The following is a 26,167-nucleotide window of genomic DNA, read 5'->3' on the forward strand; positions in this document are numbered from 1 at the left end:
GTAGGAGCCTTCCCTGCCTCGGCCAACGGAATTTTCTGAGGTGGGAGGGGGCTAGGGCTCTTCCACTTCTGACCAATCGCGTATCTCAAAGATCGGGACTGAGGGGGTGCAGTAAGGTGTTAGGGTGCGTGATTGGCTAGAGGAAATAGTCTTCTCCACCAATGAGTGAGTGTGGCATGCTGGAAGGGCTAGGCCTGGAGGCCGTGGCGCTTCTAGGGAGACACCCGCAGTAGCGGCTCTTGGAGGCCGAAAACAGGCGGCTGAGGGCCATGGCGGCTGCGGTGGCGGCGGCGGCGGCAGTGCGGACCCGGATCCTGCAGGCGAGTGAGGGTGGTACCAAGGAATGGCAAAGCTAGGAATTGGGTCCTTTCCGTCCACTGTCTGAGCCAACCCCTTCTTAGCCGACCTTGCAGTTCCCACCCGGCGCGTGAGGCCTTGTCCCAGCTTTCACTTCTCATCCACCCTCTTTGGATCCTGGGCTGCCTGCCACCCCTGGCTCTCTGCCCTTTTACTCTGGAGGCTGTCTCCCTTTCTGACTCTGGCCCACTCTCCTCCCCCAGCCCTGTCAGTCCCTGCACTCACTCACTTGCCCTCACTTGTTTTGGTCCACTCACCGTATTTCCTTTTCACCTCTGTGCCAGTCACCTCTCTCACCTTCTGTGCCAGAAACTCCCTTTTCTGGTCACCTTTCTCAGAGCTCTTTCTCCTGCTCAGAGCGACCAGATTGTTCCCTCCCCCCCTCCCCCTTCACTGTCTGTAATCCGTGGTAAAGGACGCAAAGCACACGAGGGGGAGGGTCAGTGAATGAACTTTGAATCTCCTTCTAGAAAATGTACACTAGGTTTTCCCCCAAAGCAGTTATTTGCTGAGCTGTTTAACCTAGCTATGGCTCTTTGTATTTTCCACAGGCTGTAGGCTGTCCCCTTTCTTGTCAAGAGTTTCATTTAAACTTTTAGCAAAGTTACAGTATTCTTGTTGGTGGTAAATAAGGACACTTAGTTATGCTACCAAATGTTCCTAGCATATGAAAGAGACCAAACATCTAAAAAAAAAAAAGTGATAGAAAATGAGGTGATAAATATCTCTAAAATGAGTGGTAGAAAATAAACAAGAAGTGTTAATTCCAAGTTCCTAACCCAAAGTCAGCTCTGAGTATGCCAGCACAACCTCACACTTGTCCATGCTGGGGATTGGGTCTTTTCTGCATGCCTGAGGCCTGTGGTCTCTAACTCTGTCCATAGCCTTTCCCCAGCGTCACAGCCCAGCAAAAGCTTGGACAGGATTTACTGCAGGCAAGGGTTCTCCAACCTACAATAAACAGCTCTGCCCTTCTTAACTTGTTACATACAGCCTGGGAACTTCTTGTTCTTGCTGAACTTTTAGATAATATTAGCACTTACCAGGATGCAATGAGTTCTACTGCAGAAACTTATGCATTTTTAAAATTCTTGGCAAAGTCAGTAAAGGTTCATGTTTAAATGCTTTTTAATGGGACAGTGAGGAGAATGGGCTGGAAAAGTTTGTGAGGTAGTCTGGCTTCACTCATCTATTTCTTGCTGTGATCCTAACTGTTCTTCTAGTATCTTTTTTTGTAGTAGGGATACAAAGTTTCTACCCTGTAATTTCCATTACCAATTAATCCTTGAAATCTTTTACTAAAATTGACTTTTTTCCTTTGCCTCCCCACCATCACAGTGAGTCATTGATACCCTTAAGAAGGCATTTTGTTCCCCAAATCAAGGAGAGGAATCTCCCTTTCTATGCACTTTATTTTGGAAACAGACATTATTTTCTGATTCATTTGAAGAAACTCTAGTGTTGACCTGGAAAAGAACAGAAATAGTAATTCTTAGCCAAAGAGGAGTTACTATAACACGAAACTTCAATAAAGAGTAATCTAGGAGTGGTGCCCCTGGGTGGCTCAGTTGGTTAAGCATCCGACTTTGGCTCAGGTCATGATCCCATGGTTCATGGGTTCAAGCCCCGTGTCGGGCTCTGCACTGACAGCTCAGAGCCTGGAGCCTGATTCAGGTTCTGTGTCTCCCTCTCTCTGCCCCTCCATCACTTATACTCTGTCTCTCAAAAGTAAATTAACGTTAAAAATTAAAAAAAAAAAAGTAGCCTAGGAGTGCCTGGATGTTTCAGTTGGTTGAGCATCCAACTCTTGATTTCAGCTCAGGTCATGATCCCAAGGTCATGGGATTAAGCCATGCATTGGGCTCCACACTGAATGTGGAATCTACTTAAGATTCTGTCTTTCTCTTTCTCTGCCCCTCTCCCCTGCTTGTGCTCCTCTCTCGCTAACTCTCAAATTGGGGAAAAAAAAAAAAAAAAGAGTAGTCTAGATTCTGGCAGTCATGAATTTCAGAGGATCATCATCAAAAGGATCTATAAAGGAAGGAGTTGGTGTTTTCAGTAATGTTTTTAAAGTTTATTTATTTGAGAGAGAGAGAGTGGGGAAGGGCCAGAGAAAGAGGAGGAGAGAGAGAATCCCAAGCAGGCTCCCTGCTTTCAACACAAGCCCAATGCGGCGCTCAAACTCATGAACCATGAGATCATGACCTGAGCCTAGTTGGATGCTTAAGTGACTGAACCACGTAGGTCCCTCTTGTTTTCAGTAATTTTAAGTATTGATAGTCTTTGATGTTCAATGGTTCAACTTAAGACTTAAAACTTTTTAAAATCATTTTTTAATGAAAAAAATTTTTTAATCTTTATTTTTGAGAGAGAGAGAGAAAGCATGTGAGTGGAGGAAGGGAGAGAAAGAGAGGCAGACACAGAATCCAAAGCAGGCTCCAGGCTCTGAGCTATCAGCACAAAGCCCAGCGCGAGGCTCAGACCCACAAACCATGAGATCATGACCTTAGCCGAAGTATGACACTTAACTGACTGAGCCATCCAGGCACCCTGACTGTTTTTTTTTTTAAGTTTATTTATTTTGAGAGAGATAGTGTGTGAACAGAGGAAGGGCAGAGAGAGAGCGAGCATTTCAAGCAGGCTCTGTAGGGTCAGCATAGAGCTGGCCTGAGGGCTTGAACCCATGAAACTGTGATCATGACCTGAGCCAAAATCAAGAATCAGTTGCTCAACCAACTAAGCCAGCCAGGCGCCCCAACTTAAGACTTTTTGACTGTATGGTGCACCTGGGTGGCTCAGTCGGTTAAGCATCCAACTTCGGCTCAGATCATAATCTCATGGTTTGTGATTTGAGCCCTGCGTCGGGCTCTGTGCTGACAGCCAGCTCAGAGCCTGGAGCCTACTTCAGATTCTGTGTCTCCCTCTCTCTCTGACCCTCCCCTGCTCACGCTGTCTCTCTCTCTCAGAAATAAATAAATAAACATTTAAAAAAATTTTTTTTAATTTTTTTTTTAATGTTTTATTTATTTCTAGGAGAGAGGGAGAGAGACAGCGTGAGCAGGGGAGGGTCAGAGAGAGAGGGAGTCACAGACTCTGAAACAGTCTCCAGGCTCTGGGCCGGCAGTCAGCACAGAGCCCGACGCAGGGCTCGAACCCACGAACCGCCAGATCATGACCTAAGCGAAAGTCGGACACTTAACCGACTAAGCCACCCAGGTGCCCTTAAAAAAATTTTTTTAAAGACGTTGACTGTACAATGGTGTGAAAGCAATATGCATTCAGTAAAAACCATACTTCAAGTTTTAAATTTTTATTCTCCCCACCCCCCAGCAAAATGCAGTATGATACTTTTGAGGAATGCTGGGCAGCAGCAGGGAGTCACAGCTCTCTGTCAGCCACATGATCACAAGGTTAAACAACTGTACACTTATAAGCATTCTATACCCATACAACCATTCTTGGTTTTCACTTTCAAAACAGCATTCCATAAATTACATGAGATATTCAACACGTTTTTATAATATAGTCTTTGTGTTAGATGATTTTGGACCATTGTAGGCTAATGTAAGTGTTCCAAGCATGTTTAATGTAGGCTAGGCTGAGCTATGATGTTAGTTTGGTAGGTTAAGTATATTAAATGCATTTTCAACTTACAATGGGTTTATCACATTCAGAGATAAGAAAATTATTTTCTTAATTAATTTATTTATTTTGAGAGAGAGACAGCATGAGCAGGGGAGAGAGAGAATCTCAAGCAGGCTCCACGCTGCCAGTGCAAAACCTAATGTGGGGCTCGAACTCATGATCCGTGAGGTCATGACCTGAGCCAAAACCAATAGTCAGGTGCTTAACTGACTGAACCATCCAGATTCCCCAAGAAAACCAGTCTTACAGAGACTCAATGGCTTGCCTCGGTGATATGGTTTAAAGAGTACAGTCTTCACAGTCATGCTTGCATTCTATCCCAGCAGCACCACTTTCTAAGAATATTTGTGAAGATTGGAATTTATGAATATAATGAAATAAATACCTGACACTTAAGCCGATCCAACGTCCCTCAACTAAGTGACTGATGGGGCTGAGAATTCAGGAGTTAAGTCTTCATATCTCTTTCTATGTCAGGCACTGTCCCCAGGCTTTGGGAAAGAACTAGTGGGTAAACACTAATAGTAGGATTGCACAGAGTACTGCAGGGGTGTAGGGAAACTGACTCATACTCAATCTGTACAAATTGTACAATTTATCCTAAAAAGGAGTTGGCTCCAGGCTTGAGTTTTGCAAAACTAGCAGGCCTTCAGCCAAGGAAAGTGAAAGGGGAGTGCCAGATAAAGGAAACAACAAGTGTGAAATAAATATCTAGAGAGGAAGAATTTTGGTGTGACCGGACTCAGGATAGTTTCTTTAACAACAATGGTTTTTTTTTTTTGTTTTTTTTTTTTTTTTTGAGAAATGAATAAAAGATAGGAGATCCAACCCATCAAAAACTATATGCTAATATTTTATTATACCAGATGCAGTGTTTTTTATGCCCTCTTAACAGCAGGGAGGCTGCATGCAAGTAAAAAATAAAACGAAGTGGCCTAGCATGCTCAAGTTGACTGATCTGTGCATTTTCTGCCCTGTAAGAGAGTAAACATGAAACATGATTAATACCAAATTGTTGCTTGGCCTGTGCTCATGTTTTTCATTCTGCAAAAATATTACTGAATGCTTACTCTATTCCAGGAAAAGTGCTAGGGGCTGAGGACACAGCCATCTAGTGATCTAAGGGGAGAGAAACTACTTAATAATTAAACACTCTTATTATTCCATAATGTGATATAAGAAATAGAGGAATTTAGGTGTTGTATGAACTCTATAATCAGGTACTTNTGAGAATTTCCTCAACTTCCTCTGGCAAACATAAAACTGACCTGCATGTTACCCAAAGTGATGGCTAAGTAGGGAGATAAGGAGTAGGAGTGAGTCAAACAAATAGAATTCCAGGCAAGAAGGAGCAGCATGTGTACAGGCAAAAACAGCACAAAACATGTTCCAAATGTCTGGAACATAGACAGCAAGGAGGAAAGTGGCAAGCTATGAAACTAGAAAAGTAAAGATACCATGGGAAGTCTTCTAAGCAACATCACAATTAGCCTTTAAGAACAGTGGAAAGCCATTGGAGCTGTTTAAATAAGGGAGTAATCTGCCCAAATTTGTGTTTTAGAAAGCCCCTCTGGCTGTAGGAGAGAAAGCTAGATTCAGAAAACTTAAAATTGGAGCCCAGGAGACCTGCTAGGAAACAGTTACTGAAGTCCAGGGGAGAGACAATGATGGTATAGACTGTAGTGATGACAGGCAGTGTAGAGAAAAAGGGCTGTGTTCCTAAGACTTCTAGGAGGACAGATTGCCAGGATTTGAGTCACTGTGGAGAGAGAGGGAGGATTTGGGGTGACATTCTGGTTTCTTCTTGGGCAACGAGGTGAATAGCGGTCCCCCTCACTGAAAAGTGGGATACAGAAAGCAGAGCAACTTGGTGAGAGGAAGGTGAGGAGTTCAGCTTTTTCAATGTGCACCTAAATAACATCCACAGAGAAGTGTGGTAAAGACAGTTAGGCGGATGTTATCCAAAGAGGAAGCTGGCTAAGAACTACAGATTTGGGCATCATCAGAATCTAGATAATCAGGCCACAGGAGCTGATTGAATCACCCGAGGAGAACGTGCAGCAAGAGAAAAGAAGGCCTAGGACCAACTCTTGAGGAAATCAAATGGTTAGTGGCCAGGTAACAGAGGATGATACCAGGACATACTGAATACTAGTGAAAAGGTTAAGAACGGGAGGACTGGGAAGAGCCCATGGGATGTAGGGAGACACTGGTGTTTAGTCATGAAGGTTGGAGTAGATTGAAGGGTTAGTGGGAAATGAGGAAATAAAGGTAATTAGTATAGAGAATCCTTGCTCTTGGTTGGAGAGAGGTTCAGGTTTCAGGAAAGAAAGGATAATTGATGGAGGTGTCTGGGGTAGTGGGAAAAGTTGGCTTTAGAGTACAGGTGCAAAGATGAGCCTTCAGTTAGAGGACAGATGCCTCGTTGGTCAGTCCATAGATACTAGTTTTGCACTTCTGTCTCCCAGTCCCTTTGTCCCCACAGAGCTTGCTAGCTATCTTCTCCCTTATAAGAAAACAGGAGGAATAAAGGATGGGTATAGGTCAGTTTCATAAGGTTGCTAGTAGGAAATTGAAGTTCTCATCTGATGGTTTCTGTTCCCTCTGAAGTAAGAAAAACAAAGTTCAGCTCTTGAGAGTGAGAGAGGAAGCAGCAGGGTTGGAAATTTTAAGAGAAAATGTTTTGAAATAGCAAGGAGTAAGAGCAACTAAGTAGCAAGGTGACAGAGGTATGGCACAGAGAAAAGACATAATAGCAAGGAGATAAGAGAAGTTTTGAAATAACAAAGGAGTGAGAGCAAAGAGTGTTTGTAATAATATAATAGTCACATTGAGTGAGCAGCAACAACTTGCTCTTTTCTGTATCTGGACAGTCTTGGTCACAATAACTGTAAACTAGGTGAACAAGACAGTTGCAGTGCCTACCTTCATGGAACTCAAGTCTTTGGGGCGACAGACAAGTAACCAGGCAACTACAGCATGGACAAATAAACCTGATAGGGGAAGTACTGGCTGCTATGGGAGTCCAAAAAGGGACATCTACCTTAGTCTTGGGTTGGGACAGTCAGCCCCCCAGTGAGTCTTTCATTTGTTCCATAGGTACTTATTAAACATCTATGTACCAGGTACCATGTTGGTGTTGAGAACATGTCTATAAATAAAACATGGTGGGCTCTAGAAGAACGTTGATGGTTTGAAATCATTTTTGTGGGGAATGGGAGAGGAAGTAGATGAGGCATTTGGAAGAATCTTCTGCTGACCCAAAGGACAGGCATTCTTTCCCCTAGACAGTACTGTAGGAACACAAATTCTTGCATTTCATCCAGCCCCAAACCCTTTGGTTAATATGTCTGTCTTCTGGGGCGCCTGAGTGGGTCAGCTGAGTGCCGACTTCAGCACAAGTCATGATCTCATCTTCATGAATTTGAGCCCCATGTCAGGCTCTGTGATGACAGCCCAGAGCCTGAATCCTGCTTCAGATTCTGTGTCTCCCTCTCTGGGCCCCGCCCCTGCTTGCACTCCGTCTCTCATAAATAAATAAACGTTAAAAAAAATTAATCAACTTCCATAGCATATATACAAATGAGGAGTTATTTTATTGTAACTGGCCCACAATTTGCTGATTATATCATATTAAATGTTACCTATACAACACATTCTTTTTTTATAAGGTACATGTGGCATTTTTAAAACACCTTTATTGCAACAAAATTGACATAAGCTCTACATATTTAAAGTCTACCATTTGATACGTTTTATATCCTTTTTTTTTAAGGTTTATTTATTTTGAGAGAGAGAGCGAGTATATGAGCAGGGGAGGGGCAGAGAGAGAAGGACAGAGAGAATCCCAAGCAGGCTCTGCACTGTCAGCGTGGAGCCTGATCCGGGGCTCAAACTCACAAACCAAGATCATGACCTGAACGAAAACCAAGAGCCAGATGCTTAACCAGCTGAGTCACCCAGGCACCCCAAATTTTATATTTATATACACCTGTGAAAATGTCATCACAATCAAGATAATGGGCATATCCATCACCACAAAAAGTTACCTTCTTATCCCATCTTCTCCACTTCCTTGATCATCCCTGGGCAACCATTGATCTGCTTTCTAACACTATAGATTAGTTTGCATTTTCTAGTTTTATATAAATGGGATCATACAGTGTGTACTGTTTGCATGCATGACTTCTTTCACCCAGTATAATTGCTATAGTTATCCATGTTATTGCATGTGTAATAGTTCCTTTTCGTTGCTGATTACTATTTCAATGTATGGATATACCACATTAGTTTCTCTATTCACCCATCCAGTGGTGGACATTTGGGTTGTTGCTAAGTTTGGGGCTATCACAAAGCTGCTATAAGCATTTGTGTTCAAGTATTTATATGGGCATATCAAGAGTTCATATGGGCATGTAAATACTTATATTTGACACCTATTGTGTTAGATACCATCTAAGAGTTTTCATATTATTAAGATTTGTGGTGACTACATTTTTCAGGCCAAAAATTAGGATAATGTGGTCCAATAAAATTTTTTTTTAAGCTTCTTTATTTTGAGAGAGGGAGAGAGAGAGCAAGCAGGGGAGGGGCAGAGAGAGAGGGAGGGAGAATCCCAAGCAGTCTCTGGACTGTCAGCACAGAACCCAATGTGGGGCTTGAACCCAGAAACCGTGAGATTATGACCTGAGCTGAAGTCAGGAGTTGGACATTTCACTGACCCAGGTATCCCCCCTCCCCTAAATTTTTAAATAAGGACTGTCCTGGAAATTGAGGACATGATCATTTTGGTTTATTATTTTCTAATAGTTTGCTGTACCTCATAGTCTGCTATCTTTTCTCCTTAAAGACTATATGACTCTTGAGAGCAAACATCAAGTCCTTTTTCACATACCCACGGTAACTAGTATAATGTTAAGCATATGGTAGCCATTCCAAGTTTTAATAATTTTCTCCTCTCGTCAAAATAATCATTCTTGGGGCGCCTGGGTGGCTTAGTCGGTTAAGCGTCCGACTTTTGCTTAGGTCATGATCTCGCGGTTCGTGGGTTCGAGCCCCGCGTCGGGCTCTGTGCTGACTGCCAGCTCAGAGCCTGGAGCCTGTTTCGGTCTGTGACTCCCTCTCTCTCTGACCCTCCCCTGCTCATGCTGTCTCTCTCTCTCCTAGAAATAAATAAAACATTAAAAAAAAAATTTTAAAAACAAACAAACAAAAAAAAACAAAATAATCATTCTTTCACCTCACAGGTCTCTTCCAAGGTGAATTCCATTTGGTATCCAGCATCCTCCTTTTCTTCTTCAGTGGTAAGTTTATTTGGCATTAAAGTTTGACTTCTGAGAAGGAATACAGTATAACTTTGGGGTATTCCCATTTATCTTCTTTATATAATTGTGACCAGAGTATATGTGAAATCTTCTATCTTGGTTTTTTATCTAATCTGTTAATTATATGTCATAAGCATTTTCAGTATTGCAAGATGCTCTTTATAGCTATGAATTTTTTTTAATTTTTAAAAATGTTTTATATTTTTGAGAGAGAGCATGTGCGCAACAGTGGGGGAGGGGCAGAGAGCTAGAAACACAGAATCTGAAACAGGCTTCAGGCTCTGAGCTGTCAGTACAGAGACAAACATGGGGCTTGAACTCACAAACCTCAAGATCATGACCTGAGCCAAGTCGAATGTGTAACTGACTGAGCCACACAGACCCCATATAGCTAAGATTTTTTTTAATGTTTATTTTTGAGAGAGAGAAAGGGATCACATGAGCAGGGGAGGGGCAGAGAGAGAGAGAGAGAGAGAAACTGAGGATCCAAAGCAGGCCCTGTGCTGTCAGCACAGAGCCTGATGCGGGGCTCAAACTGATGAACTTGCAAACCACGAGATCATGACCCAAGCTGAAGTCAGATGCCCAACCAACTGAGCCATCCATGCACCCCTATGACTATAATTTTTAATAGCTGCAAAATTAACTAAAATTTTTCCCATATAACACCTAGATTGATTGACATTTTGAATATGAGGAAGCAAACATTTATTTATATAGTTTTTTCCTTTTTTTAGATTATTTTCCTTCCGAGATGGGATTACTGTGTCAAAAAATAGAAGCATTTTCATGGCTTCTAGAGGTTTTATTGATCCCACCAGATAGTTGTCCTTTTCTTCACAATCTTTAAAGTTGTTTTCATAGAACTGTCAGCCATTTGCAGTACCTAAAATCTAACATATAATGACAGGTGCTCAAAATCCTTTCTATTTAAAAGCATGCACACAGTGTAACACAATAGTCCTTCACCTTTTTTGGTCCACAGCCCCCTTTGAAAATTTAATGTAAGCAAGCTACTTCTCAGAAAAACTACACACATAGGGGTGCCTGGGCGGCTCAGTCGGTTAAGGGTCCAACTTCGGCTCTGATCTTTTAATCATAAATGTAATACGGGCTCATGGTGACATGACAAAAAGTCAGCTGGGCCAACAAGCCAACTAGCTAATCTTTGTTAACATAGAATCTGCTACTGTTTTTAGTTGAAGCTTTACAGTGACATAAAGTTCCACTGTGTGATTAGCAGGGAATTTTCCTTAGAGAAATCACAATATTCAGAGGCTCAGCCACATCTTAATGAACACTATAGACAAGCACATTATGTACCTCTTTCTTGGTGTTAACATTTCTAGAGAACAAAAGATTCACTATCAACCCTGAATTACTTCCTCTTTGTGAAAGGGAGAGAAACCATGAACTAATACCAAGTTTTGTGGGGTTTTTATTTTCCAGCCAACTGTAAAGCTATTCATCGATGGGAAATTTGTTGAATCCAGAAGTGACAAATGGATTGACATCCATAATCCAGTAAGCAAAGCTGCTTTGGGATTTAAACTGACTAGGCTAGAATTCTGGGAATGTGGTGGGAAATTAGAGACCCGGGTGTTTGTCATGAAGTACATAGTGCTGCCTCTGTGACTAGCTGAAGAACGGACAAGGTGGACAAGGGGCAAAAATGATGTGCTGCTTTTTCCCATCAGGCCACCAATGAAGTCATTGGTCACGTTCCTCTGGCCACTAAGGCTGAAATGGACACAGCTGTTGCGTCCTGTAAACGTGCTTTTCCCGCCTGGGCAGACACTTCAGTATTAAGCCGCCAGCAGATCCTGCTCCGTTATCAGCAACTCATTAAAGAAAACTTGGTAAGAAGTCATTTTCCAAGCTGTTGCCTAGGATGCAGAAGCCCTTTTAGTTGCCCTCCATAACTCTACAATCCAAAGAGATGTAGATCATGGCTCTCTTCCTTAAACTACTTCTCCCCCAGTTTTGTTCTTCCTTGGCTACCTAAGAACTAAAAGGAGGCACATCTTTGCATTGGTTTCTAATTGTGTGTTTTTTCTCTAGAAAGAAATCGCCAAGTTAATCACGTTGGAACAAGGGAAGACCCTCGCTGATGCTGAAGGAGATGTATTCCGAGGCCTTCGTAAGCTGGGAATCCCTTTAGGGGAGTTCAGGAAGCCTTTGGGAAGGAACAAAGGAAGATGGGAGGCAAAGATCTCAGAATGGGAGGTTGCTTCTTCCTCTATGTAGATTTTCCTATCCCATGATCTTTTTTAGTACTTGTGGAAAATAGCAATATTTCTTCGGTACCTGTGAAATCATATTATTTCATTTATTTTACTTGATTGTTCAGTAGGTATATGCATTTCACTGTCTTTTTCTTTCCTATTTGGAGGATCTCATTTTGCTCAGCCCCTTCACAGAGAAGGGCAAGTCGATGTGTCTGCCATGTGTCATTGGCCTGAGCCATTCTCTGTCCTCAGGGATGACTAGAGCAGGACAGAGCTAAGCAGTGCCCCGTGGAGAGCTGGTGGTCTGACTACTTCTCTGTTGCAGAGGTGGTTGAGCATGCCTGCAGTGTGACATCTCTTCTGCTGGGAGAGACCATGCCATCCATCACCAAAGACATGGACCTTTATTCCTACCGTCTGCCTCTGGGAGTATGCGCAGGCATTGCTCCATTCAATTTTCCTGCCATGATCCCCCTGTGGATGTTTCCAATGGCCATAGTGTGTGGAAATACCTTCCTACTGAAGCCATCAGAGCGAGTTCCTGGAGCAAGCATGCTTCTTGCTAAATTGTTCCAGGACTCCGGTGCCCCGGATGGAACACTGAATATCGTCCATGGACAACATGAAGGTAACTGCCCTTCTGTACGTGGCACTGAATCTGTCTGCCAAAAAAAATCAAGGTGTTGAGTGGTGAAGGAATATTTTAGAATGAGGAACCTAGGCAGGAAGGGATTTACTGATAGTAACCTCCTTGTTTGAAGGCAGTGTTTGTGGACTGGCATCCCTGTGTGCTAAGGTAACTAACTGGGGAGTAGCAGTGCCTATGGCCCTACAGAATACATTGGGACAAAGAAATATGGATTAGGTCAGGACAAGAGAGATAAAAGAGAAAGTTTTCAGTTTAAACTGAGAAAATTTATAGACCTCAGAGAGACTGAAGGCCTTCTATTTCACATAATAACAGCTAACATTTAAAAAGCACTTCTGTGTTTCAGGCAGTTTCTAGTGCCTTTCATATATTATCTCATTTAATCTTTATAACAATCCTTTAAGGTAGGTACAATTATTTTTCCATTTTACAGGTAAGGAAACTGAGGCTTAATGAGGTAATGTGCTAGAAACTATCAAAGCCAGTCTGTCAGTGCCCGGGAAAACTCTGGTTTTTACTTTTAAAAATGATGCTATATTGCTGCTCACATGACAGCACAATAGTATCTGAGAGTCCCAGTATATGGTGACCGTTAAGGAAATAATCACATTCTCAATGGATAAAAGCAAGAGTTGAATATTAAAAGGCTGTTATTTTGGAGGAAAACAGGAGTTGTTACCTTTGGAGTTAGAAGTAGAAATAACAAATGAGAAAAATAATGAAAGGGAAAAGGCTAAATAGAATTAGTAGTTTAAAGAATTTAAGGAAAAGGGAAGAACTTCAAAATGGGAATCCAGGGTAGAAAAATAGAAGTATGGAAACTTCTCATTCACAGCAATGGTAAAGATAAGTTTGACATGTTGAGAAATGTGAGACCACAGCCATTTGTTTCTTTGTGGTAATCATTTCTTTTCTTCTTAAAGCTGTAAACTTTATTTGTGATCATCCGGATATCAAAGCAATCAGCTTTGTGGGATCCAACCAGGCAGGAGAGTACATCTTCGAGAGAGGGTCAAGACATGGCAAGAGAGTTCAAGCCAATATGGTGACTTCTTATTCCTTTTTCCCCCAAACTCTGTTATATGTATTAAAATTACCTACAGGGGTGCCTGAGTGGCTCAGTTGGTTGAGCATCCAACTCTTCATTTCTGTTCAGGTCATGATCTCAGGGTCGTGGGATCGAGCCCCATGTCAAAGTCAAGGCTCTGCACTGCCAGCATGGAGCCTGCTTGGGATTCTCTCTCCCTCTCTCTCTGCCCCTCTCCTGCTTGTTCTCTCTCTCTCTCTCTCAAAATAAACTTTAAAAAAAAATAATAATAGGGGCGCCTGGGTGGCTCCGTCAGTTGAACATCCAACTTCAGCTCAGGTTATGATGTCACAGCTGATGAGTTCAAGCTCCACATCAGGCTCTGTGCTGACAGCTCAGAGCCTGGAGCCTGCTTCAGATTCTGTGTCTCCCTCTCTCTCTCTCTGCCCCCTCCCACTTGCTCTGTCTCTCTCCCAAAAATAAGAACATTAAAAAAGTAATAATAAAACTACCTACAAACAGCCCTTCAGCAGAGGCACTACTTTCCCACTCTCATGCCAATGTGTCTTTATTCCTACTTCATCCTGAATGTCTTCCTTTTAGCCATGAACCTGGTAATGAGTTTTTCCTAAGCCACTTTAATTACTTTTTATCTTAGACAATCTTGGTGACAAAAGGTACTTTTCTCCCTAAGAATGTTATTCAAATTCTTTGGCTTTAGCAGTAACCTCTGAATTCTTGTTCTGGCCTTGTTTCTTCCTTCGTACCATGCTTTCTAGCCCTTTCTCCTTCCTTCCATTCAAGGCATATCCTAACTACTATAATGTCAAAGATATGCTCTTCCTAACAGTCCATGCTATCTTGTACTAGAAAGAGCCAAATACCCTGTGAGTATGGTTTACTTGTTTGTATAGTTTTACTGTTCTCTTACTAGCTCCTTGCCAAATACATAATAATTCTTTGATACTAAATGTGAATCCAATTGCCTCTTTCTCACCCTTTGGTTAATATTGCAGAAAGGGCATCCACCTATGCACAGGCTTGGAAACTGTTCCTGATATGCCCACTTATTTCTTTTCCTGGCTGAATATATTTTGGCCAATTTGACTTAAGCCCCCCCCAGCTCACTATGTATTTATTGAGTGTATTCTGTATCTAACAGTATATTATGTGTAATGGGATAAAATTAAGTAGCAAACATGATATCTACCCATGAACTCAACTATAGTTATACAGTCGTCCCCCCTCATCTGTGGGGGATGCCTTCCAAGACCCCTAGTGGATCCCTGAACCTGTGGATAGTACTGAACTCCATATATACTATATTTTTCCTATAAATACTCATCTATGATAAATTTTAATTTTTTTTTTTTTTTAAATGTTTTATTTATTTCTAGGAGAGAGAGAGAGACAGCATGAGCAGGGGAGGGTCAGAGAGAGAGGGAGTCACAGACTGAAACAGGCTCCGGGCTCTGAGCTGGCAGTCAGCACAGAGCCCGACGCGGGGCACGAACCCACGAACTGCGAGATCATGACCTAAGCGAAAGTCGGACGCTTAACCGACTAAGCCACCCAGGCGCCCCAATAAATTTTAATTTATAAGGTAGGCACAAAGATTAATAATAACTAATAATAAAATATAACAATTTTCAGGGGCGCCTGGGTGGCTCAGTTGGTTAAGCGTCCAACTTCGGCTCAGGTCATGATCTTGCAGTGCACAAGTTGGAGCCTGCATAGGGCTCTGTGCTGACAGCTCAGAGCCTGGACCCTGCTTCGGATTCTGTGTCTCGCTCTCTCTCTGACCCTCCCCTGCTCACGCTGCCTCTCTCTCTCAGAAAAAAAAAAAAAAAAGAACAATTTTAACACTACACTATAATAATATGGTCTCTTGACCTATCTTATACTTTACTCACCCATCTTATGATGATGACGTGAGATGATAAAGTGCCTACATTCTGAGATGAAGTGAGATGAATGATGTGGGAATTGTGACAAAGTTATTAGGAAGCATAGTTTCCAGACTTCAGTTGACCTTGGGTGACTGAAACCATGGAAAGTGAAACCACAGATGAGGGGAGATTACTATGTCTGGAAACATATGTGTAGAAATGACCATGTTATCCTACCTAGTAAAGAAACTTATGAGGCTATGTATCTAGAAGCAAGCCAATTTGGAGAATCTCTTTCCAGAAATGGTATATCAAGAGGTCCACCTATTTACCTTTCAGCTGGCCACTGTATTATATGGCAGCTCTTTGTTTACTTTGCTCTTCTTATAGCTAGAAACCCCAGCAGACAATAGACTGTTTCCTGTCAGACTTAGGAAAGAGAAGGGAGTTCTTCTTGGTTCCTGGGTGCAGTATGTAGTCTGTCAGTTTGACTGAATGTGATTATGTGACTGGAGGTTTTGTTTTGTTTTGGTAAGGGGTTTTGATCTAAATAAACACATAACAGCTTATCAGCTAAGAAAGTAGAAAACAACCTGGAGATTTATTCTGTACTATCAAGACTTCAGCAGTATCAAAATGATAATAAATCTAGCCTCAAAACTACAAAGGGTAAATTCTCTCCTTCCTTAAATTCTTATTTGAAATCTAAGATTCTTTGCTTAGTTTCTTAGCCTTGTTGTATTTTGCCAAGGAAGATTCATGTACTTTTTGTATTTCCTTAGGGAGCCAAGAACCATGGAGTAGTCATGCCAGATGCCAATAAGGAAAATACCCTGAACCAGCTGGTTGGGGCAGCCTTTGGAGCTGCTGGTCAGCGCTGCATGGCTCTTTCCACAGCAATCCTTGTAGGAGAAGCTAAGAAGTGGCTGCCAGAGCTGGTGGAGCGTGCCAAAAACCTGAGAGTCAATGCAGGTAATCAGTTCTCTGCCCTGCTCCTTTAGACTTTGTATCTGTGGCACTAAGCTCTTGGTTTTAGTGTTGGCTTTGGCCAGTGGGAGTAATCATGTCTACTCTTTAACCATTGCCTCTATACTATGCTTGCCATTGTTAGCAGTCATAATATATGTTAATGAAGACCTTAAATACTTTTGTGTTGTTTTACAGGAGACCAGCCTGGTGCTGATCTTGGCCCCCTGATCACCCCCCAGGCCAAAGAGCGAGTCTGTAATTTGATTGATAGTGGAACAAAGGAGGGAGCTTCTATCCTTCTTGATGGTCGAAAAATTAAAGTCAAAGGCTATGAAAATGGCAACTTTGTTGGACCAACCATCATCTCAAATGTCAAGGTGAATAACTCTGGCTTATTTATTTCACAAACACAAGCACTAAAGGTACCTTAAAGGCTATAGATGGAATCTCATCCTTCCAAATGAAGACATTTAATGACTTGAGACCTCATCTCTTGCCGGGCTCACTCAGTTATTTTATTTAGAGTCTGAATGAGCCTCCTATCCTGACACGCAGCCTCCTTCCACTATACTAGTGGCTGGCAAATTTTCCATAAAGAGCTAGATAGTAAACATTTTTTTGGCTTTGCAAGGATGTACAGTCTCTGTCACATCTACTTACTCTTGACATTTTAGTGAGAAAGCACATTAACATTGTGTGGCTGTGTTCCAATAACCCTTTATGAACAATGGAATTTTAATTTTAAATAATTTTACATATCATGATTGATTTCTTTTTCAGCTATTTAAAACACAGAAACCATTCTTAGCTTGTGAGCTGTACAAAAACAAGCAGCAAGCTTGCTCGGCCCACTGGCTATATTTTGCCAATCCTAGCTTGTATTTGTTACTAATCCATTTAATATTCATTTTTCTTTCTGCTCCTTGCTGTCAAGCTTATAGCTAATGCAGTGTCTCCATCAGCGTATCAACCACCCAGTATTTACTGAATACCTATTCTGTGCCCCAGTTTTAGCTGTATCTTCTCCAGAAAATAACAAAAGAGAAAGAATTGATCTCTCAATTTTTATTTATTAAAACTCCACAAGTCTCTCAACTAAAATTAATGACTAAATTGAGGTTAGGAAGCTATGTCCCCACTATTCCTACTATAATCCTGAATAATTAAGAGTTGAATGTAAGCGTAGTAGAAATGATGAAATCTCTTGCCACAGAACCATTGAGGAAAAATCCACTTAATAGCAACAAACAGAGCCAACTAGCTGCTGTGGTGAAGGATGTTTTGAATGTTTAATGTGACCTGATATCAAAATATAAATGTACAGACTCTTTTGCGGAGGCAAAGGAATGAATGAGAATGAATTGTTGATGTTACAGAAAACTTAGTACAGGGTTTCTTTAAACAGAAACACTCTCCTGATATATATATTGAAATATACCTTTTCAGTGAAAAGGTATATTTCAATATATATTTGATTTAGGGGCACCTGGGTGGCTCAGTTGGTTGCCTGACTTTGTCTCAGGTCATGATCTCACAGTTTGTAGGTTCGAGCCCCACGTCAGGCTCTGTGCTAACGGCTCAGAGCCTGGAACCTGCTTCAGATTCTGTGTCTCCCTCTCTTTCTTCCCCTCCCCTGCTCGTGCTCTGTCTTTCTCTGTCTCTCCCTCTCTCAGAAATAAACATTTTAAAAAAGTTGTTTTAATATATATATTTGATTTATAAAACATGAATTTTCATGTAACTTTTCATAACATAACAACTGTATAACAGGTTATACAGGTATAAAAGAGGAAGCTAGTGATAGGTCATGGGACCTAAAAATACAGTGCTTAAAGGGCAGGAGTGTAATTGTAGTTAATAAGAATTTCAAGTTGTTTGTATGATTGGTAGCCTGGAAGATGGAACACAGCAAGAAAGGACATTTTTTTAAAAGGTGGTTTAAAATGAAGAGAAGTTGCTAACATGAAAGCTGTCCGTGTAAGCAGTGGATCATAAAGTACCAGATAATATACTGACTTCTTTTCTGGATGCATCACTCCTGGCAGCCAACTATGACCTGTTACAAAGAGGAGATTTTTGGTCCAGTTCTTGTGGTTCTGGAGACAGACACTTTGGATGAAGCCATCAAGATTGTAAATGACAATCCATATGGAAATGGAACTGCCATCTTCACCACCAATGGAGCCACTGCAAGGAAATATTCCCACCTGGTGGATGTTGGACAGGTTTGTGAACAGAGTTTTTAGGAGATTTTTGTAGTCATGTGCTGTTCCCTATCTAAGGGAGATGTTAAGTGATCAGTTGCTGCTCCTCTAATTTCCCACAATGCTCCATTTCTTCCTCAGGAATCACAGTTCATGGAATGGAGGATGGAATAGGATAGAAATTGGAGTATTTAAAATTGGTCTGTCTGATGTCGAACATTTGTGCTTCTAAATGGAAAGTTCCTTTGTTTGAGTCCTTTTATTTACGTGGATTTGTTCTGTTTTAGGTGGGGGTGAATGTCCCTATTCCAGTGCCTTTGCCAATGTTCTCATTCACCGGCTCTCGATCTTCCTTCAGGGGAGACACCAATTTCTATGGCAAACAGGTAACTTTAAGAAAACATTTTTTTCCTCTAAGAAACTTTCTTGAATATACTCAGGAACAAGGATTCTGCAAGGAAGGCCCTGACATTAGCTTCTGTGGGGTCATAAATTGTTCAGCCATGCTTGTCAGGATGTTCCCTAGAAAAGATTTAAAATATAACAAAATTTTGCCAAAGCTGTTGCTTCCTGACTAACTCAAGGTGGCAAAGTTTGGGGGAAAGAGCATGAGGAAGCCCAAGTCCTTTTCTCTGCCTGAGATCCTTTCTTCCTACCTCTCCTCTTTCCTTTAAATCTTAATCATCTGTCTTGTCTAAGTTTAAAGCATGGACTCCTCCGGAAAATTATCTCTGACTACCACCACCCCCTTCCTAAGTGCTGGGTTGGGAATGCCCCCATGTGCTCCCACTGCACATTTTTCTCCTGTAAGTTATTCATTTGCAAACTAATTTTTATGTTTATCTATTGTTGAGAGAGAGAAAGAGCATGAGAAGGGGAGAGGGGCAGAGAGAGAGAGACACACAGAATCCGAGGCAGGCTCCAGGCTCTGAGCTGTCAACACAGAGCCAGACACAGGACTTGAACTCACAAAATGCAAACTCATGACCTGAGCCAAAGTTGGGTTCTTAACTGGCTGAGCCACCCAGGCGCCCCTTCATTTACAAAAATTTTACTGAACGCCTTCTTTGTACCAAACACTATTCTAGGCACTGCGAATACATTATGAACAAGAAAAATAAAGCAGATTTGGCACATAATGGCCTGGAGCAAATTCCAGCTTGGCCTGTTATTAACTGCATGACTTTGGGGAATATCCCGTGTCTCAAGTTTCTTATCTATAAAATAAGAATAACAGGGGTGCCTGGGTGGCTCAGTCGGTTAAGCGTCTGACCTCGGCTCAGGTCATGATCTCATGGTTCGTGGGTTTGAGCCCCGCATCAGGCTCTGTGCTGACAGCTAGCTCAGAGCCTGGAGCCTGTTTCGGATTCTGTGTCTCCCTCTCTCTCTGACCCTCCCCTGCTCACACTGTCTCTCTCTCTCTCAGAAATAAATACAACATTAAAAAAATTTTTTTAAATGAGAATAACAATAGTACTTATATTTCATAAGTTTAAGGTTAAATCACCACTGTTACCACATCCTTTGGCAGGTACATATGTTCTAAGGCAAGAAGAAGCATGGCAGGTTCAAAGAATAGAAACGGGCTGGGGCACAGAGAGTGAATGAGAAGGAGAGTGGTAAGAGATGAGGTTAGAGAGGTAGGGGAAACCCTGTAGGGCTGTGTAAGCCAAGATAAGAATACATCACATTGTGATTATTCAGTAACTGCAGTACCTGGCACAGAGCAAGTGCCCAGACGTGTTGAACAAATGGGCTAGTGGAAGTTCTTTGTAACTCCACGACACAGCCATTTTGATACCTTTGGTAATAAACTTCATGTTTTTTATACAGGACTCTCTTTCATAGTTTAATTAAAAAAAAAATTAACAGTAACACTGCATAGCAGAATATAACAATGTGGCCAGCTGGTTAAGAAAACATATTGGGGGGACACCTGAGTGGCTCAGTCGGTTGAGCTTCTGACTTTGGCTCAGGTCATGATCTCAATGTTCATGAGGTCGAGCCCCACATCAGGCTCACTGGTGTGTCAGCACAGAGCTCACTTCTGATCCTCTGTCCCCTTCTCTCTGCCCCTCCCATGCTTGCTTGCTCATGTTCTCTCTCTCAAAAATAGACATTAAAAAAAAAAAAGGAAAACATTTTGGTTATTTGGAGGCAGATTATTTAGTTTGTGCATTAGTCATAGCTTTTGCATAATTGATTACTTTGATTCTATTAACAAAAATTTCTTTTGAGGGAAGCAGAGTAAAACTACTGTTTTTTTCTCCCTGTCTTGGTTTAATTACTGTTAAGTCATCCTGGTAAGTGAGGTTTCTTGGAGGAAAAGACTGACCCCATACACAGTTTGAAGTCTTAAATTTTAAGGTAATCAAATTTCTATTTTGGGGCTCGTAGGTGGCTCAGTCAGTTAAGCATCTGACTTTTGATTTTGGCTCAGGTCATGATCCCAGAGTCATGAAGTCAAGCCTAGAGTAGACTCTACACTGGCCATGGAGCCTGCTTAAGATTGTCTCTCTCGCTTGCTCTCTGCCCCTCCCCCATAAATAAATAAACAAACAAATAAAAGTTAAAAAAAACACAAAAGTTTAATTAAAAAAAAAAGATTCTTTCTCTACCCCTGCCCCCTTCATGTTCTCCCTCTCTCAAAAAATTGCTACTTTGCATTCTTCTGGAAAAAAGACAAAAAAGTATCCTCATAATGTCAACTTTAGTTGTATTTTATATTGAAAGTATATAATAACTCTAAAGCTTTTTTTTTTTTAATTTTTTTTTTTAATGTTTTATTTATTTTTAGGAGAGAGAGAGAGACAGCGCGAGCAGGGGAGGGTCAGAGAGAGAGGGAGTCACAGACTGAAACAGGCTCCAGGCTCTGAGCTGGCAGTCAGCACAGAGCCCGACGCGGGGCTCGAACCCACGAACTGCGAGATCATGACCTAAGCGAAAGTCGGACGCTTAACCGACTAAGCCACCCAGGCGCCCCCTAAAGCTTTTAAAATATGCATTAACATGGCCCAGATTTTGTCAAATAATTCTAGAAAAGTATTTTAAAGAAGCTATTGTGTTTTTTTCTAACATTATCTTTCTAGCTTGCTAGTATTTTTTGTTAGATCTGCATAGTCTATTCTCTTTTGCTCAAGCCTATTCTTATAAACTATATATAAAGCCTTACATATGAATTTTTTTGTTCACATTATAGGTGATTTAGAAGTGAGTGTGTGTAAAGCAGACATTTTATTTTCGATTTGTAAGATATTGTTGATTTTACTACTTTAGTATCACTGACAGTTGTCAGAAATGGCCTAATATGTATTCCCACCCCTTCATCCCTTTTTCTTCTTCACAGAAAAGAGAGAAAAACTAACAGTTATTGAACAACAGTTACTTTGCTAGGATGTTTGAAGGTCATCTCATTTTCTGCTCACAGCGAGGTGAGCCATAGGTCACAGATAAAGCCCAAGGTTGCATGGCAGTCAATAAGGAGGAGAGGCAGGATTTGAGCCAGGTCCTAAGACTTCAGCTCTAGGAACAGAATGAACTGCAAGTTTAACAGATTACACTGTTCAATTTTTCCATTTAGATCCTCTTAACTAGTTTCAGCATAACGATAGGTAAGGTTTGACTATTTACAATGCCAGGTATTATGCTAAATGTTTTAAATAAATTATCTCATGAACAATATGTTGGGTTTTGGTTGCACCAACTCAAGTGGCAACATGGGTAACACTTTACAGCACCTCCTTCAAAAGCTGATTGAAAGAGAAATCATGAAACCCCCAGGAATATATGCTAACTTTTTAAATGTTTCCTTTGTTCTCTTTAGGGCATCCAATTCTACACTCAGCTAAAGACCATCACTTCTCAGTGGAAAGAAGAAGATGCTACTCTTTCCTCACCTGCCGTAGTCATGCCTACCATGGGCCGTTAGAAACAAGTTTGTTCCAGATTCAGTCCACCCTGAGTAATCTCCCTCTGTTCTTGACCAACTTCATTTGCCAACTTTGCTCGTATCAGATCCCTAGGACTGGAATACCTGGTAACTAAAATCTTTCTCAAGACTGTTGGCCCCTGCAAAGTTGTTCTGGGGAGATTCCTAATGTTACTCTTAAGCCAGATTTTGACCTGTTCCTTACTTTGGTTTTTGAGGTAACTGTTAGAACTCTGAAATGCTTATATGGAATGAGAGCTTAGGCTATTTACTAAAAGGTCTCCCCTTTTCTGATGACCTGAAGAATGGAAGATTAGTGTATGTAAAGAAGATCTTCCAATAACTGGAAGAGGACTTCTTGGATGGGGAAATAGGACAGAAATTAATTCACCCTTTGATTGATCCTCAAACACAGCCCTACATAAATGGCAGCTGTCTCTCTGCCCAGGTTTCCTGAGCCTGTCATTTATCTCACACTATAAAGAACATAATCCGTTTCTACTTTTCCCACCATTGTGACAACTGCTTTTTTTTCTGCTAAATGCCACTTTGTCCTAGTGATTCATGACCACTAATTCTATGATTGTTACGGTTCCTGCTTCTTAAAGTCACTTCTCAAGGATACCTCAGTATGTGCTAGATAAATCAACTTTTTGTTTTGTGTGCCAAGTGTTAAATTTCATGTTTGGTTTCAACAATCATTAATGTTTCAATCATTAATTCAGATCCAAATGGAGTTTTTTAAGAAAACTATTTCAAAAGCTTTTTAGGGCCAGAAATCAAGGGGGTATTCCAGCCATGAATGCTTGCAAGACTCTTGCCTTAAGTAAGTGCAACCAGGTATTACTTGCCGAATTTTTTGTGTTGTTCTTTCTTCTTGCTTGCACTTCTCATTAGTGGTAATTTTTAATGAAAGAACCCTTAATGTAGAGTAATTCTTTGGTGCCTAAGAAATGTCAAGGCTCTTCATGACATGAAATAGTAGAAAAGAAATGGTTTGACAGATTCTTCTGTGACCATTAATTCAAGTATCTTTATGCCTTTTCTTTTGATATAGCTAAACTTTATGTCAGACCAGAAACTGATGAGCTAAAAAAATAAATTCCCAACTGAATCAAGCCTTTTGGGATATAGTTTTTACCCAGTGAACTAGGAGAAGGTTGCTGGCTCTGATAGAATAATCTTTGGTCCTCAGCCAGATGCCATAGGTCATTTATTTTCCTGCTCCCTCATTACTCACTTGGATAATGCTAATCTGCTCCATGGCAGTGATTCAGTGAACTAAGGATATGAAAACTGAAAATATTTGTGCACTCTGTGCATTTTAATACTACCACTGCTGGATAGAGTGTCAGAATCTTCAATCACTTAAGGTGACTGGAACTTTAATAAAATACATGTATGACCCTAATGGGTTTATTTGTTTTGGGGGTTTTGGGGTTTTTTTTTTTTTTAGATTTGTCTTCCTAAACATGAGGCAATAAAAATTTGTAATTTGATGATAGAATGCCTTTTGTTTTATTTCTACTTATCACAGCTGGCAACTAATAGTATTACTTAATCCAATCCAACAACTACAGGCCGGGTTGAATGAAAGCTCATATTGTCTAAATTCCAAGTGGAATTAAATATAATCCCAGAGATTCCTATGTTTTCCTTATATTTAAAGGAAATCACTTCTTTAAAAATACTGACTCATCAGAATTGTGTTGCTCTAATTGGAATCAACTCATTTGTGTAGCTACTTGCTACTTAGAAGAGTTTCTTGTTTCTTATATGGAAAAAAGTATTCAGTTATATTCATGCTAGTAGCACCTTAAAAATTCTGTGTGGCCTCATTTGAAATTTCTCAGATCCTGTGTTGTGCTAATCAATTATGAATAACAAATTATAAATAAAAAGCTCTTAAAAAGAAAATCTGGCTTTTTTGTTTTGTTTTTAAATGTTTATTTATTTTTGAGAGAGAGTGCAAGTGGGGAGGAGCAGAGAGAGAGAGACAGAGAATCCCAACCAGGCTCTGCACTGCTGGCACAGAGCCAGATGAGGGGCTCAAACTCATGAACCATGAATTTTGACCTGAACCAAAATCAAGAGTCAGACATTTAACCAACTGAGCCACCCAGGCACCCTTGGCTTTTTGTTTTTTAATAATGTCTTCCTAAATAATTCCTTTGTCCCTAGTTTGTAGGATTCAGACTTCCCAATTTTGTTCAAAGCCAATAGTTACGTGGTCATTGTGTTTATTCTTATATAAAATATAGTACATATTTTAGCTAGCCTTTATACTTCACAAGACAATTTATAGGTTTTCCACATTTACTAAAAGAAGCACAAATGTGCATTTACATTAAGTTTCATATGCCTGCCATAGCGTAGACCTATTATACATGTGCTATTACTCTTTTCACTGATCCCTGAGAGCTCTTGGCTAGTAGAGAAAAGCATCTATGACTTAGCAAGAAGTTCCATGGGGGAAAGGTAGCAGTTACTATCTGTATTGTTTGGTTAGATTATAGACTCCTTACTACGTCCGACTCTTATGATTCTTTCTGAATATTGGGTATCATCACTTCACCAGGAGAGTCTGAAATTGGTACTTGCTGAGTGATGAAGGTTTGATCTTGAAGCTTACTGTCATCCCTGCAATAATGACAAAATGGCAGACCTGTCAGCACCACATGTACATGGAACTTGGTTCAGAACAATAGACTTGTCATATAACTCCCACTCAGTTCCAGCACATATAAAATGTCCACCACAACCACTGTGATCAGATTCACATTCATTACCTTGTCAAGACAGCTCTTACCCAAATTCCTCTGTTTCTCCATCATCAGCAACAACATACTCTGGAACTGAAGGCCCAGAGCTCTGGCTATATTTCCTGTGGTAGATAAAAGTTAATAATGAGGCAGTGTCTCCTCTTGTCCCATATTTCAACTGTTTTTTTCTTAAGTTTGAGAGAGAAAGAGAGCATGCGCACATGTGCATGAACAGGGGAGGGGCAGAAAGAGAGAGAGAGAGAGAGAGAGAGAGAGAGAATTCCAAACAGGCTCCATGCTTAGAGTGCAGAGGCCAACTCAGGGCTTAATCCCACCAACTGTGAAATCATGACCTGAGTCAATACCAAGATCAAGAGTCAGGTGCTTAACTGATAATCATGATGATGATATTCCTCCAACAGCTATTAATGGTGATGATTAAGACTGAACAAGGAGTGCCTGGGTGGCTCAGTCAGTTAGGCGTCCGACTTTGGCTCAGGTCATGATCTCATGGTCATGGGTTCAAGCCCTGCATCGGGCTCTGTGCTGATAGCTCAGAGCCTGGAGCCTATTTCAGATTTTGTGTCTGCCTCTCTCTCTGCCCCTCCCCCACTCATGCTCTGTCTCTCTCTGTCTCAAAAATAAAAAAAAAAACTATTAAAAAAGATTGAACCAGATTACTAACCAAAAACATGGCCAGCAAAATTCCCTTACCACAAAAAGAAGCTCAGAACTTAGAAAACTTACCAAATGGATCCAATATGAAAATTTCTCCTCATACTTTGGAAAGTTTGGTTTAAGAACAGGAAGTAATCATATCACTGATTGACAATTCTAATGGAAAGTGAACTTAATAGGATTATAAAAAGGACAGTAGGGGGGTGACTGTCTGGTTCAACTGGTAGAGCATGGAATTCTTGATCTCAGGGTTGTAAGTTTGAGCCCCACGGTGGGTGTAGAGATTACATAAAAATAAAATCTTAAAAAAAAAAAAAGCATAGTAGGTTGATTTGCCAGCAGGTATAGACACATACTCCACTCCTAAAACTTGTCCTCAATTAGGTACATATGAAAGCAGAATAAACCCATTCAAAATATGACTGTATTATATAGTCTAATAACAATGCATGAGAAAAATGTATTTTGGGGTGGGTCAGTTGGTTAAGCATCCAGCTCTTGATACCA

At 40.9% G+C, this 26,167-nt stretch overlaps 2 protein-coding genes across 4 annotated transcripts in view; one reads left to right on the top strand and one right to left on the bottom strand.

The window, feature by feature from the left end:
- Positions 1 to 177: 177 nt before the first annotated feature.
- Positions 178 to 24,137, top strand: ALDH6A1 (aldehyde dehydrogenase 6 family member A1). The gene is made up of 12 exons (XM_077750767.1): positions 178 to 320; positions 9,249 to 9,305; positions 10,776 to 10,850; positions 11,024 to 11,185; positions 11,388 to 11,466; positions 11,880 to 12,182; positions 13,127 to 13,248; positions 15,902 to 16,091; positions 16,284 to 16,465; positions 18,134 to 18,313; positions 18,580 to 18,678; positions 22,116 to 24,137. Exons 1-12 carry the CDS (start codon positions 270 to 272, stop codon positions 22,218 to 22,220), a joined length of 1,605 nt encoding a protein of 534 aa, XP_077606893.1. The 5' UTR covers positions 178 to 269; the 3' UTR covers positions 22,221 to 24,137.
- The window catches only part of BBOF1 (basal body orientation factor 1), a 54,464-nt gene continuing 33,191 nt past the window's right edge, over positions 4,895 to 26,167 (bottom strand). Inside the window, exons 10-12 of one of the 3 annotated variants that reach the window (XM_077750770.1) lie at positions 25,030 to 25,104; positions 24,746 to 24,860; positions 4,895 to 4,976 (exon numbers count right to left, since the gene is read on the bottom strand). In XM_077750770.1, the coding sequence (XP_077606896.1) occupies positions 24,758 to 24,860; positions 25,030 to 25,104 (178 nt within the window). In that variant the 3' untranslated portion in view covers positions 4,895 to 4,976; positions 24,746 to 24,757. Of the gene's footprint in view, positions 4,977 to 17,781; positions 18,815 to 24,443; positions 24,861 to 25,029; positions 25,105 to 26,167 lie in introns of those variants that run through there. The other 2 variants (XM_077750769.1, XM_077750768.1) reach the window with 2 other exon arrangements.

Source organism: Crocuta crocuta, unplaced genomic scaffold, assembly GCF_008692635.1.
Source record: "Crocuta crocuta isolate KB4526 unplaced genomic scaffold, BGI_CrCroc_1.0 scaffold186, whole genome shotgun sequence".
Taxonomy (NCBI): Eukaryota; Metazoa; Chordata; class Mammalia; order Carnivora; family Hyaenidae; genus Crocuta; species Crocuta crocuta.

Excerpts from the sequence above, each read along its gene's own strand:
- ALDH6A1 (XM_077750767.1), top strand. The coding sequence starts at position 270 with ATGGCGGCTGCGGTGGCGGCGGCGGCGGCAGTGCGGACCCGGATCCTG. Across the intron at positions 10,851-11,023 it reads GGATTGACATCCATAATCCA|GCCACCAATGAAGTCATTGG; the intron begins GTAAGCAAAGCT and ends TTTTCCCATCAG. Across the intron at positions 11,467-11,879 it reads AGATGTATTCCGAGGCCTTC|AGGTGGTTGAGCATGCCTGC; the intron begins GTAAGCTGGGAA and ends TCTCTGTTGCAG.